The sequence below is a fragment of the Glandiceps talaboti genome, chromosome 22 (genome assembly GCF_964340395.1).
Source record: "Glandiceps talaboti chromosome 22, keGlaTala1.1, whole genome shotgun sequence".
NCBI lineage: Eukaryota > Metazoa > Hemichordata > Enteropneusta > Spengelidae > Glandiceps > Glandiceps talaboti.
This window is the reverse complement of record NC_135570.1, coordinates 7,497,933-7,514,178: the sequence shown is the minus strand read 5'-3', so window position 1 is coordinate 7,514,178 and position 16,246 is coordinate 7,497,933. Positions and strand designations below refer to the sequence as shown.

Here is a 16,246-nt window from a genome sequence, read left to right as displayed (position 1 = left end):
GTCAGTAAGCACAGTTTGAAAATTTAAGGGGTTTTTGTTCGCATAATTTGCCCGTTTATTATCATCAGTTTATATCAAAATAGAATATCAAATTCTAAAGTTTTTTTAGTACAATGATACTGTAATCAGCGGTATTGTGAAAATTTCAATAGCCACAGGTTGATTGGCGGCTGTCAGGCAGTGTCAGCAATTATGCAAAACAAGACTAGTTACATGCTTATATAAAGGTAGAGACAACTCTTTGTGTTGGACATGTTCCTGTGGTTTGTTTTCAGATTTTAGCCCGAAAGGCAAAAATAAATGAAATTTTTTCATACTGCATATATGCAATTCACTTCACTAGGCATCAATAGAGGGAATGAGAATATGACCACGTGGATAACATTTATAGATAGATTTTGAACTTTTAATGATTTGTTCAGTCAGCCGCCTACTTCGTTTAATATGGATATATGGAATTATAGGTCTCTGCTGATTTTCTCTGTGAAGGATTATTAACGATATGTACAATCTGCCGTGAACTCATTTCATGTAGATTGATATCATATCCAATATGACATTCTTTGCACATACCTAACATTTCTATTTTTGCAAGGTAATAATAACCTGATATATTCATATTAAAACTGTTCTGTTTACTTCTAATTCATAGAAGAAAACAAACATTTTGACTCGCACTATCCATTCATCACTGACGCAAATGCGAAAGAAAAAGCCAAATAGTGAAAATTTGCTCTAGTTGCAACTGGAACATTTTTTGAAACTTTTTTTTCCTCATAATATCATACACTCAGTCTCTGAACAATATTGAATAACCTGTACTTGTGTAGCTGTACACACAGTATGGTGAAGGAAATCCAATCAAATTGAATTTTGGGTCCGTACCCAAAAATCAGCACCCAAATGTGATCACAATTTCAACATGTTAATATACCACTTATAGATACAACTGACCTCTAATTAACATGTACGTAGTGTCAAATTATTGTATTTTAGCAAATTTCAGTGAAAAAATTGTTGCGTCATCGACATAATAATGTTCTAAGTTACAGCTAGTGCAGGTTTACATAATTTGAAAGTATTCTTTGATGTAGAATTGTTTACAGTGGCTGTATAGATGAAGATTGGGTATTTATTTTGGATTTTTAATTTATAAAACAATTTTATCATGATGTCCTACTTGCAAAATTAATGTAAAACAACATTGACCAAGTTTGTGTTTGTAACTCAATACATTGCAAAAAAAGCTAAAAAAAAGTGTGTAAAATGTTTGATATTGTACGTACAATAATAAACATGTTACATGTTTATTTAGGAAGCCATGATAAAATTGTTTTATAAATTAAAAATCCGAAATAAATACCCAATCTTCATCTATATGACCACTTTAATCAAATTTTTGTTTCCTCATTTGAAATTTGATATAATTGCAATTATGAAGAAATCAATATCAAATTTATATAAAACCAGGATTAGGACAAAATATATATATTACAGTGTGAAATTAATACCATTGTTTTCATTTCTTTACATGTATAAATAAGTGTAGTCTCTTCCAAGACAATAATATAACATTTCTGTCTCTGTCATTCGTACAAGACAGAGTAATGTGTCTGTGTAAAGGCACTAATATTATCCTGATAGTCATGAGCTGTTTTCTAAGATAGACACAAACTATAACTATTGTTGCAACATGTTGATACAACAGTGATAAGCTATTGAATAGCCGTTGGTTTACTTATAATCTCAGTTGGGAGGCGTCACTGAAAACTAGTTTATTTAGAGTTCCATAAACTTGCGGTGTTGTTTTGGGACTTCCAATGTTTATGCTATGTTGATCACGGGATGATTACAATCACACAAAAGAGGATACGCTATCAGTTTCACCCACTTGTGTAATGTACCACATCGAAGAACAATAGATTTAGTGGGCGGCTATCTCAGTAAACCTGAAGGCTATGCCGATTTTACAATGATGTGTTTCTGTATTCTACTCCTGAGTAACATGATATACATCTCAAGTAATTCAATAATTAATTTACTATTTCAAGAAAGATAATATGAGAAAATTAACAATGAAAATGAATTATATGTGTATGTACACAATCTGGCAAGGTCAGGCCACTAAAATAGATTATATGAGATAGTCAAAGCTGTTTTACATTAAATATTTTGCTTCTAAGATGCAGTGGACTGCAAGATATACTGTGAAATACTAAATTTTTATTTGCAATTTATTTTCATTGTTTTTGCTGAAATCCCCTTGAAAATACTTTTTATTCATGGATTACCATGCATACCTTCCAAAAGCATTGAATATTAGGTCTAGATAAAACAACCAATATATCTTTTTGAGTGAAGATTATTTGACTGTCATTCAACCCTGATCAGACTTCTGCATTGTAAAGTGGTATAACCTGATAAGGTGCATGCTGGTGTCTGCAGACTAAACTTACAGCATTATAGTACATTCATACAGGTATATTTATACAGGTGTTCCATTAAATGTATCAAGTTTGATGAAAAAGGGGATTTGCATTGGCTTTAAGACCTGTAATAGGATAGAGTGAACACGCAAGACATACAGAGATAATGAGAATAAGTACGGGGTTTTATTATCGTAGAGTATCTTCCACAACTCGTAGACAATTATGCTTCTCTAATACGTCGTCTTGAGACACTTACACTGAAAACTCATCTCTATTCCGACAGTAATTTCCGCACACATCCTGGTAATTGCCTCATCCCATTGCCACGGCAACAAGGCAAGACAGTCCTACCTGAAAGAATATTGTAAAATTTGCACAATATACAACAAAGCACAACACTATATTTGTATCTTGTTGATTATGATTATCCTAATTACATGCATATAGCGGTATTCATCATCTAGCACATTTTGCTGTTAGAGAACGGAACGTCATGTGAATTTGATGACACTTGGTAATTAAATTAGTCGACTGGAAAAATATCCACCTTTGCTTTTACTATTTGAATGTGTGAGTATCATGTGACAGATGAAGTGAATATATTTGCATATATAATTGCATGTGAATGTGCATAATTGTGTCAAAAATAATTTATTAATTAATCTATTAATTCATTAATACAATATAGTTTGACATTTTCAATTTCTGTTATGAAAACATGATCTCATCATGGTTGCAGAGGTTAAAAGTTAATATTTATAGCAACTGTCATACTGTTATCATACTCTAAGAATGTTTGCTGTCTTGTGACTACACCTGTTGCCAGTTCCAAGTTCCATTACTTGTCTCCCCATCAATGTCATTATGCTGCATAGGGGATTTGCACATACTATTGAGGGGGATGGTTGTCACCTGACCATACCCTTAGTTTTATACATAAAATCCCTCTCTGTCATTGATGTCGTATAGTCTCTGTTTTATCACTCACAATTAAAGAGGTCAGCATGTCTTTCCATCATTTCATTATGAAAGTGTTATTTCAAACGCAATAAAGACAAAACAAGCATAGATCATGTAACAACATCAGCGTTGTATCACAGTGCAGCTGCGAAACCAGAAAATTGATTGTTGACAGAGTGCATGGTCTGAAGCAACAGTCACGTCCATCCAAGATATAGATTATATGGTAATTGTCAATATTCGTTGACAGCTCGTTGCTCATTATCTCCCAATCTCATTAAATCTGTTGCTTTCCCTTGACACAATTATTTCTCACACAGCTTCATCAGTAGCACCTCACTTCTTATTAAATCTGTGATTTAGATCAATCAACTCAATGTCAATGAGTGTAATCGAATTACCATGGTAATACGTTTAAATGATGATGTCAGAAAAGATGAAATTTGGAAATTATAATTGCATACTTATCATTTATGGACAATTCATCTCAACCATCAAATATGACATTTCAGTTTTTAGAATTTCAATCATTTTCCTTAAATAAATGAAAATCCAATGTGAAAATAGTCAGAATATCCAGGTGTATTAGTACCCATCTATCACACATATCCCTATCATTCCTGTGGAAATTGTTGAGATTTGATATTGAAAAGGATTTCAGTTGACTGATTCTATTTGCAGCATTATATAGAGACAAAAAAATAATACCCTTTGAGAGACTAATTGACAGTGACGTACATGTACTTCAACTATGTATTAAAGTGGTCATATGGATGGGGATTAGGTATTTATTTTGGATTTTTAATTTACAAAACAATTTTATCATCGCGTCCGACTTTAAAAATAATGTGCCACAACATATGCAAAGTCTGGGTTTGTAGCTCAATACATTGCAAAAAAGCTAAAAAAAAATATGTGTAAAAAGTTTCTTGTCTGTACAATAACACAGATTTTACATATTTATTAATCTTCTACAATTTATTGAGTTACAAACCAGGACTTTAAAATACTCCCAGAAACCCAGCACTATATATCACATTAGAAGTAAATTTTAATAAATTTATCAACATCTCAGTAGTAAATACAGAAACTGTTATCATTGAAAGTATGAAAGTTTTCAAAATTGGGTTTAAGTGCGAAAATAAAGTTCATCAATCGCATTGAAGCCAGACCCAGATTGAGCTTGTATGACATTGCGTGATCATCAGTTGATGCTTCTAATATTTGAATTGACATTAAAACTAGATATGTATATAATTTCTCAAGATTAAGATAAAAAAACGGTGTACGATGTCATTTGAAATTGTATGGTTTCTAGAAAGATACATTTTTTAGCAAGCACAGTAATGCTTGTGAGTACAAAGGTTACAAATAATTTATATACCTGACAATCTCCAGTACAGTATAAATATTCCATGATGAGTTTTGTTGATAATATTTATCTCTCTATGTAATATTTCTTCATTAGAATTGTTTATGCAGTTCTTTCTGGAATTATTGCCCACACTATGACATTATTTATTCAGTGACTATATATTCTTTTTTATCGTTTGAGGTATAAAAAAATGAGATATAAGCGAACTTACTTGACACCTAGACTGTAAATTTTTTGAATATCAGTGAAAATTTGTGAATAAGCCAATTTATTGCTTTGTTACCAATCAAACCGTAGAAAAAAGGAGATATCGCTGTACTATCATGTAGTACACATTAACAGAATGCATAATTTCATTGTCAGCTATCATAAGCGTAAAATTACCAATTTCAAGCACAAACGGAAAATAACGATACTTTTCCACTTCAATAATGATGAGAGATGAAGTCGATCATAAAGTAGCAATTTAATTTCACTGTTGTTACAGTGAATAACATTTCCATGACAACAGGATAATACTATAGAGAACGCCAGTCTCACAATGACAGTTTTGTGGTTATGTCTTTTGTGAATACTATAAGAAGACATCAAATGTCATGACATTTTGTATGTGTGACTTAAAAATTAACAATATTAAAAATTGAATTTTGACTATATACATAATATTAAATTTGATGACAGATTCTTGAACACACTATAAATCGTACATATTATACCGTGCACAAGTCAAGTTATTGTCTTTGAACAGAAAATATGGATTGTATACCCTGGTCATTCTATACCATGATAATCTGTGCCTATTACTTTAACGTCCTGGTTCTGCAGTGTTTGAAATATGAGAAAAAATATTGAGAAATAATAAAGTTATACCTCTACAAGCGTAATTTGTGAAAAATTCGAGAGAGAGAAAAAAAGCGACTCGTAGTGATAAGGCCCCTTAGGTCACTCTTATTTTCCTTGTCAGAACAAAGAAAAAATATTGTGGAAATAATATGTAATTATATTTCTTATCTTCCGTTTCGTAAGTTTGTCTCATTTTTGGATGTTGTTCAAATTCATAGAGTATGTGAGTCAAATGCTGTATATTTCTGAAGGTTTGGCATTTTTGCCGAGGTTGGAGTTGAGGATGGGGTTGAGGATGGGAGTGGTAACCTTGAACAGATTTCTATAATCTGACCATGCAAACATGTAGTTTTGTGGGGAACTTTGGTAGGATATATGGTGAACTCACATAGAATTTTCCTACTTTGGGGTTAAACTGCTGAATTTTCACATCAATTGCGAGGGGGACTTATTTGAGAAGAGATTATGGACAGCTCTTGACACGTAGTTCATGAATGACAACAATTTTGAAATTTATTTACATTTTTCAGAGCAGTATAACATGTTTTCAATTTTTGTTGATATTTTGAACTGTTTAGACTAATAATGCACTGCAGAAATGTAGTAGATGTGAAACTCTAGAGTATTTTTCAGAATTATGAGTCAGAAGTATTTTTATCACATTGATACCAAAAAAAAGGTTCAAAGTTGTCCATTATTCGTGTCAACACTCTGAAAAATATGATTATGCAAATAAGGACCAATCAACAGTCAGGAGAATATGATTATGCAAATAAGGACTCATGCTATTTTTGTTTTCATCCATCTATGTTACCATAGTGATGAAATATATTTGGTGTGTCACTAGGATATATATATACATTCCTTTTTATGAGATTAATATTGTTGGGAAAACTTACCAGTATCGAATGACAGCATATTAGAGAGGTTTAGATGCACATGTATATGTACGTGTGTTTTATACGTGTAGCATCATAGTGTCATGATTTGAAGCAACCCACATGTTCTCTATCAGGTGATGCTATGTCAAAATGGTGGTCTACACATATCTGTAAATATGTGTTGTCATTTTTCTTCTATTAAATGTTGTGTTATTTATATCAAAGCTCGAAAGCATAACTGTAAACTAATTGTTCGGTTTTTCGTTTGGGTAAATTTGCAAGAAAAATGGCAAAAATACCAACATGTTTAGAAAACAAAGTCATGTGTGTGTTGTCTACTGGACAGAAGATACCAATGCTCCTGTGCACATTCCACTGTCTTTCACGTTTGCATTCTGAATGTATAACTAAACACACCTTTGTACTAGTAATTGTAGGTAATGTAAAATCATAAAGTGACTCGATCTCCAGAACTCATACGTTTCTAAAAATGTCTATTTCCTAGAGTGGCGTTCCCTAGTAGGTCAGGCTGTTTGCAACAGACATGGTTATAAATGAACAAATTTATATATCAATAAAACAGTTTTGTAGCCCGAGTTTAAACTAGGTTCATCGGAAATTATCCTTAAAATCACAATTAATGAACTAGGGCACATGAGTTTGTAACTATGGCAACAAAACAAACTTGTTATTTTGATCACTTTGACCAAGTAAACCGTCTGAAATTTGTCTGAATTCTACAATGTGAACTAACAAGAACACATCAATGTGTAACCTTGGTAATAATATAAACTTGTTATTTTGATTGGTTGGACTAGATTGGAAATTTGTCCAAAATCACAGTGTAAATGAACAAGAGAACCATTACATGTAGTTTGTAACTTTGGCAACAGTGAAATCTAGTTATTTGCCTGCCTGCCAATTTACTTTTAAGCTACACATTTAAGAGTAGAAATGACATCATCATATGCCTAAATACATGTTGTCGTAGCAACAAATAACCTCAAGTTAAATCCTGGTGTATTTTTAGTCAGATTACCACACTCAGAAATCCTGGTACTTGGTCTGTATTAACTGTATTTGATAATAATCTGCTGCTTTCTTTGTAGTTTTATCACCTTTCAGAGTCCTTTCTGTTACCGGTAATATCAGCCATGCTTTTGTTACTCCAGAATGCTATCATGACGTGAAAATCAATAATATTTGATATATATCCTAATATAAAATAATGTCAGTTTCATTATAAATCGTCATGGTATAACTGTGAATGATAATTATTTGATAAAACACACATAGTGAGCGCTTTGATCATCATATAGTGTAGTCTAGTGTAGTCTAGTCTAGTGTAGTCTAGTCTAGTCTAGTCTAGTCTTGTCTAATCTAGTCTAGTGGTAGTGAAGTGTAGTTCAGTGTAGTGTAGTCTTGTCTAGTCTAGTGGTAGTGAAGTACAGTGTAGTGTAGTGCAGTGTAATGTAGTGTAGTGCAGTGTAGTGTGGTGCAGTGTAGTGTGGTGTAGTGTAGTGTAGTGTATATGTCGTAGTATAGTGTGGTGTGGTGTAGTGTACGTAGTATAATATTTATGCTATTCAGCTTTTATTCCAAGAGATATATTAGAGATACACTATAATGTTGAAACACATTAACTCTACATTGTGGGAATGGAAAGGAAAATTAGTTGTCTTGCAACTAGTCAAACCCCCCCCTCCCCTCCCCCCCCCCCCCACCTTACAATCATAGAAATTAATAAATTGTGGACAAGCTGATCAATTTGAATATGTACGATTGTGGATGGTCTGTAAGGGCGTTAAAGGTATACCATGATGTGGCACCCTCACACATTGGTCAATTCCTTTCACAGAGCACTGCTGCAGACAGGCGAGGGTGGAACGTTACAACATATATCTTACCATCTAGAATCTGGACTGAACAGAAAAATCATAAAATATTTACAAATCTATATATTATCAAAAAAAGAAAACACACACAGACAATTAAAGCAAAAAGTAGACTATTTTATCAATATATAAGTGAAACGTAATTGTCAGAATCAGTGAACATTTCTTCAGCTGCTAATTTAAATATGCAAATTATGTTAAAGATGACATCATCAGGGTTTGTCATCAGATTACTATGATAGTATTTCTAGAGATTATAAAAGATTTTATTTGCTATACAAGTTTGCAATTTGTATATACTCCATACAAATTGACAGAAATGATAATCCGATTTGCACATTGTTGGAAATGTATTTGCTGCAAGCTAGTAATATTATCTAGTATAAGGAGACAGTATAATAAAGTCTATGGACTAAAATATTAATCTTCAAAACATACTCGTCAGTCATATCTCTTTTCCACAAATATAAAGCCTTTTAAAGTATTCTTTATCACAACTGGATACTAAAGTAATTTGGTAAGGCTAGAGGCGTTACAAAATGTGTTTGTGTATATGTCAAATCCTTGTATTATTTGAATATAAATAAGGAAAAAATCTCCATTATGTTCAGCACTATCATTTAGACTGATTCAGTTAATGAAAAAATGTTTTGCCTGTAGCATTATCAACAGAATATGGGAAAGCAAAATATTATGTGTTTGAAACACATTAGTTTCCATCTATGTATTTTCAAATATGGTTTCTGGCTGTAATGTATAGGAAACATCAGAGGCGTCTAGTCTAGTCTTTCACAGACTTCATCCCTCGAGGCTAGATGTCTCATATAACCATCCATGTCTATAATGTATGACAGATGATGATTGAAAAACAGAAATGTTAGTAATTTCCATCTCTCTAATAGGTCACAAATATTGAAAAAATAATTCACAGTTCAATCATTTCTCAGTGGCTGTAGGAATCAATTTCACACCTATGTACTAGGCTTTGCAAGAAAGTTGTTGAACACATATTTTCGTCAAGATGAAATTGTTATGGGCTCGTAAACAGATATTATGTTATTGCCAAAAGATAAAAGGAAAATTGAAACATTTATCATTATTACAGGACAGTTCGTCTAGAGACTCTAGTAATGTACACTGTTATATCGAAATGATCCGTTCTTGCCATTAGCATAGGAAAGTTGTATAGCAATTCAGTATCATTAGAATTGATGCAACATTTTTTGAGATATCGTGTCCAAAGACACACCAACAGCATTTTTTAAATCGGTTTGTTTTCATATGAGTTTTTGGCATCTCGGTGTAAACGATAGGTGCAAACACAACAAAATAGTTACTTTTTCATTTGAAACGGTATTGTGAGTGTAAACGAGCCTAGATCTGGTAAAATAGCCGAGAAACTTAGATAAACAATTTATAATGTTTGATATTATTAAATAGAACAAATAAACATAACAAATAAAATTGACTATCAGTGTCTCTCTATAATGTTTTTGTTTTTGCTGAAATGATTTAAAAATAATGTTGAAAAATGTACTATTATCGTAATAATATTTTCATTTATTTATCATATTCTTCTTTCAAAGGTGATTGGAAAGGGGTTTTGTAATCTTTTTTTAAAAATTAATACACAAGTGATATTTGGATGGGAGAGATTACATAATGAAGGACAAAAGATGAAGATGATATTATAGAGTGGTTGCTAGGAAACCAGACTTTACAGTTTGGTACATCTGATAACGCTTCTGAGATGGATTAAATGTTATGTGAAATGGAAACTGATTTCATAAATAAATAAAAAGTAGTGTGTGCAGTGATTCGCACACAGATAAAAATTGTCAATTCTGATGTAGTACTGAAAATATCAAAAACATATAGCATAGCCATATGTACATTATGTATCAGGAATTTTGTGCTTTATTGCAAAAGGGAAAGCAAAATCGACCAAATTGAACTAAACTGTATGGTATATTTTTGTTGTCATTGTCATAAAACCGCAAGCTGTCCAAAATGTTCTGCCAAGAGGTGTTTTATCACAACTAAACCTTATGACGTTCAGTAGTGGTATAGGCATGGGCATCGCATGAGAAGGCATCTGTCTATCTGTTTATTGTCTGTCTCTCTGTCTGTCTATCTGTCTGGCCCTCTCTTTTCTCTCTCCCTCTCTCCTCTGTCTCTCTGTCTCTCACTCTCTCTTGCTCTCGCTCACTCGCTCACTCTGTGTGTGTGTGTGTGTGTGTGTGTGTGTGTGTGTGTGTGTGTGTGTGTGTGTGTGTGTGTAAATAACTTAAAATAAAAGATTGTCATTACATACTTTGTTGAAATCATACCCCTTTCATTAACTGCAAAATATTATGATGTGGTATGGTTGGGGTGCTTAAATTTAAAACCACATCGAAATGGAATGAAATTCAGAAATTCAGCCGAACCTAAAGCTCAAGCAAGTATTTCAAAATTTAGTTTTTCAAACAGTAAAGGTTCAAAATTATTGTCTGTTGAAATAATTCTTTAACAAAATGTAGTATGCTCAAAAATAGACATTGCTACATTGATCGTTTTCATTACCATGGCAACTCATGATGACTACATGAGTATTTCATTGCTGAAAATTGATATAGGGATTCTGTTAACTTTTGTTTCTATGGCAACGGTGACCGTGGTGAGGTACATTCACAAGAGCACAAATCAATATGTAACCATGGCAATAACTAATTAGAGTGTCACAAAGTACACTTTTGTGTTCTCAAGCGGTAGGGATCAAAGTAATCGGATCTCATACTGGCACCATTTTGACTGCGTGAACGTGATAGGGATGTCAATGTAATCACCCTATTTGTGATAGAAAAGTGACTTTTAATTTAAACTTCAATCCGTGATTGTCCAAGTAATGATCTCTTGTGTCAATCTCTGCGAATGTTAATAATTTTTCCCATTAATCTTCAAAATGTTGATGATTTAATGTTAATGGTAGAGTTATCTGTGAAAGTGCCTTCCACAATAAATATCATAGGTATAGCACTGTACAATTATTACCATTGGCACAGACCTATAGTGGCACAAAGGTCTATATAACTGGCTGAACTCCCTGGGGAGGATTTCAAAATGTTGCTAACCTCATCACCATTCTTTAAAGAATTATCAAAACTGCAAGTTCTCAAAATATTTTATTTGAAAGCGTATGAAATTCAAATGTTCACATTGCAACTTCTGTCCTACCAGGTCCCCAGTTATACAGCTGGGCTGACTAGGATGTAATCGTGGTTCAAATCTTACCAATGACTTTAGCCATTCAGAAAAGAAACAGCAAGCAGTGCAAGACTCGAACCAGGAACCTGTAGATTCCAAGCATGTCAATCTAACCATTAACACATCATGACTCCATATGTGATTTATTTTGTCAGTCTCAAAAATTCTCAAAAACTGTCACTAACTCTCAAAATGCTAAGCATTATTTATACTCTATTATACCATACACAAACCAAGTTGTACACGTTAAAACAGAAAACATGGTATTTATACTGAAAATGCATGTCTAAATTATTGTTTATGCTGTGCTCATAATGAGTCGAGAGATCTTCATTATTTACCTATTCCAGCCAGAAAATGAGATTTTGTGATTTATTGTGTCTCTGACTCAAAGTGACAAGGCCCCTTATGTCACTTGTAATTTTCTTGACTGCCTGAAGAAGAAAAACGATCGGGAATAATATCGAAATCAATTCTATAAAAAGTATTGCTACATTATTGCTACATAATTGCTACAGTATTGCTACATTATGTTCCATTAGTAAAAGTATCAATTCTGAAATGTTGAGAATTGAATCGAGCTCAGGAAACGTTTGTAAATTTTGTCTATTCTCCAACAATAGTATAGATATGCCCTGTTCACTTTGCTTGCCCTATACTGTTATAATTTAATCATAAATCGTCCATAATTTTATTATTTGATAAAAAATCTCTTAATTCCATTCCTTCAATTTGTATAATTTGATCAAAAGTATTAAAGTTACCATAACACAAATTTGTGCATCCCTCCAGGAAAACATAAATTTGTTCAACTAAATTTTTTTATTTGATAATATGGTTAACTAGATTTACCATTATTTGAGAAAAAAAATTGATATAATTTGATAACTTATTCAAAATGTTCCTGATAGTGCGTTTCTGTCCGACAGGTAGTAGTACATGATACGTATTTTCTGAAATCTCCTTATTGTCGTGTCTTTGTTACAGGTCAAAGCAGCTCATAAAGGACGCAATCCTGGATAATGACTTTACAAAGAATCTCGATGCTTCTCAAATCCGGGAAATTGTGGATTGTATGTATCCCAAGACATTCCAGAAAGGACAGCTTGTTATCAAGGAAGGCGATGCTGGAGCACATTTCTATGTTGCAGCTGGTGAGGGCGCTATTCTGATTATGTAAACATCATACATGAAAAGTGTTTCTGCAAAAGATTTGGTGTTGTTTGTGCAAGCAACAGCAATGTGGAGTGCCTACAATGACAAATTTTTCAGTCTTAAAGGGGCACAAGCTGAGTTTATAAATTTTTAGGCATAGATTTCACTACATATTTAAAAGGTACTCGCATTATTGTACCTACTGAAACACACTAAACCACCACTTACAATTAACTGAACTCAAACCTGGTATTAAGATATAACTCATAAACGATATGATGACATAATTTCTGACATATCAAAAAATGTACGGAAACTGTCTACTATGTAATCAACAGTACTACCAATGCTAGAACACAAATTGGAATGTCATAGATCAGCACGCATTGATAATAATGATTATACTAGAATAGTTTAATGGAAGATTTTTTGTAAATATTTTGACTTACGTAAAAAGCTTATAAACTCAGTTTGTGCCACTTTAAGGTCAGGGATACCTGATAACTGAAAGGGCAAAATATAGTAAAACTGGTAGTTTCCCATACAGTAATATATCATGATGAACCAGTAACTCTGATGAAACTTTTTTTTACAGGAATCCATTTTTTTCAGACCTGATGATGCAATTTTAACAGGTTCAAACCTGGTCAGAATTTTTATAACCTTTTGAGCTGAGTTTTGTTGAGACCATCTGTTCTCCATTTGTGGTTTTACAGAATGTGTGAAGATAATGTAATTGTAGAATTGACTGATAACAAAGAGTTCAGTATAATAATGCTGTTGGATATTTACCAAAAAATAAGTCATAAATTAAAAAAAAAATTTAAAAATAAAATGCAAGTCGTTCATAATATTTGGTGATATAAATGAAACATGATTTGGTTTTTGAATTACATGCATTAATATTTATTTTCATATGTTTCAAAAAAGGTGCATGTTTTCACTCAGGAATGATGAAAATGCCAAGACGACTACAAAATCACATGAGTGTGGTTAAACTGATATGTGATAACTATTTCTGTGTTTTAATTACTCGTTTTCAAATATTTAGAGGGAAAACTGGAGGTGAGTAAAGGAACCAAGGTCTTAGGACTAATGGGACCTGGGAAAGTATTTGGAGAATTGGCCATTCTCTATAATTGTACCAGAACAGCTTCTGTGAAAGGTCAGTATTGTTTATGACAGGTTAAAATGAAAGAGTTTGGTATGAATGTAAATCAAAATAAGAATATCCAATTATATTGAATGGATTCTTCAAATTCTGGGCATCATGAGTAACATTTGAAATCATCAATTTTTTGTTGAACGTAGTCTTATTTAGTTTGTGACATTTTCACAGATATAATCACCTTGTTTATTTCCAGTACAACTATTTGTGTATGGAAAAGTTTGTACCTGTTTTTGTCATTCTAAATCTGTCATTTCTGCTGCCGATAAATTTTCCAGTTTGTCAGATAACAGTAACATTTCAATACACCATCTCTCTCTCTCTCTCTCTCTCTCTCTCTCTCTCTCTCTCTCTCTCTCTCTCTCTCTCTCTCTCTCTCTCTCTCTCTCTCTCTCTCTCTCTCTCTCTCTCTCTCTCTCTCTGAGACTGTCAATCTCACTCACTTTGTCTCTCTTGCTCTTTCTCTGTCAATCTCTCACTCTCTCGCTCTATCTCTGTCTCTGTCAATCTTTCTCGCTCTCTTTTCGCTCTTATTTTCTCTTTCTATCCATTTTGTTTGGGCATCACTTTCTCTGTGTCTGCATATTTGTGTGTATGTATAGCTCTCACCCTCTTGCCTGCTAAAATGTTTTCCCTCTCCCTTCCCCTCTCCCCTCCCTATCACTTATTTAGTCATATACACTCAGTCTGTCTGTATTTCATGATATCAATATATCTTTAAATACAGCTGTAACAGATTCAAAGATCTGGGCGATAGATCGAAAAGTATTCCAAATGGTAATGATGAAGACAGGTCTACAAAGACAGGAAGAAAACATACGATTTCTTAAAAGGTTTGTGTCACGTAGACTTTATTGATGTACATCTCATATTTACAGTTGTGGAAAACCGGCGCCATGGTCTAATCTTGGTTGGTAATGTGGGTGTAATACAATTTCTATAGTGTGTCTGATGTTTTTGTTGGAACCAGGTAGCACAGCAGCTGATGTACTGAGTTTACCTCAACGAAGCCAATTCTGCATATAGGGTAGACTTGCGACAGTACACTCAGGGAATTTTTTTTATACTGTTAACAAAAGTGCATTTTAAAATGGGTAAATATAGGTTTTTCTCATGTCCTTATCAATCGTGTAGTTTTTTGAATTTTTGAAGAGTAGTTCTGTGCCCTTTCACATTACAGTTCTTCCAATCAAAGTATAAATGACAAATTACTGTAACATATTGTATACCAAAATGCTGAGAACGTAGTTTTCAGCATTTTATTCATTCTTCAGATCTGTAATTAGATTTCTGTTACTACTCTGTTAATTGAGACTTTGGTTTACTAAGATAGACACAAACTAAAACTATTGTCGCAAAATATTGATACAACAGTGATTTTATAAGCTATTGAATGGATGTTGGTTTCAGTATAGTCTCAGTAGGGTGGCCTCACAGAGTTTTAGTGACAGAGTTCCATGAACTTACAGTGTACTGTGTGTGGACTTCCAATGTTTACACTATCTTGATCACATGGTGATTAGAATCGCACTACAGAGGAACCGATAACTCCCACTTGTGTAATCTACCACATTGAAGAGCTTTAGATTTAGTTTGCATCTATCTTAGTAAACTGAAGGCTGGATTACTAGAGTCATACCTGGTTTTACAGATCCCTGTCAATCATTCCATGATTACAGCATAAAAGCTTGTGCCATACTTTCTAAAAAAAGATGAAGATTTAGTGAATTTGATGTAGAATGAATGCTTAATTTCTTTTGGCAGTGTTCCACTTCTCAAACACCTGTCTGCTGAGAATCTATCCAAGTTGGCAGATAGTTTGGAAATTGATTTCTTCCATGAAGGCGAGTACATTGTCAGGGAAGGGACAACTGGAGATACATTTGACATCATTGCCAAGGGAACTGTAAGTAGATTTTAAATTCATGATTTATATCATATATTTTATTAAGAGAATTATCGTAAAGTGGTAATATGGATGAGGATTGGGTATTTATTTTGGATTTTTAATTTATAAAATAATTTTATCATGGCATCCCACTTGAAAAATTAATGTGAAACATTGACTAAGTCTGTTTGTAACTCAATACATTGCAAGAAGCTGACAAAATGAATAAAAAATTTGTTATTGTACGTATAGTAACAAAACATTTTACACATTTATTAATCTTTTGCAATGTATTGAGTTAGGATATTGAACTGTATAAATTCTAGAATTGTTAAAAAATTTGGAAATTATGTTATTAAGGCCACAGAATAATATGACAGAACCCCATGATCGCGCAATGGATTGT

General features: G+C 32.9%; 1 protein-coding gene across 2 annotated transcripts in view; it reads left to right on the top strand.

Annotated features, from left to right (window-relative positions):
• The window catches only part of LOC144451960 (cGMP-dependent protein kinase 1-like), a 50,013-nt gene that overhangs the window by 11,728 nt on the left and 22,039 nt on the right, over nt 1–16,246 (top strand). For both annotated transcript variants that reach the window (XM_078142888.1, XM_078142887.1), the window contains exons 2-5: nt 12,617–12,783; nt 13,836–13,949; nt 14,680–14,785; nt 15,717–15,858. In XM_078142888.1, the coding sequence (XP_077999014.1) occupies nt 12,617–12,783; nt 13,836–13,949; nt 14,680–14,785; nt 15,717–15,858 (529 nt within the window). The remainder of the gene's footprint in view (nt 1–12,616; nt 12,784–13,835; nt 13,950–14,679; nt 14,786–15,716; nt 15,859–16,246) is intronic.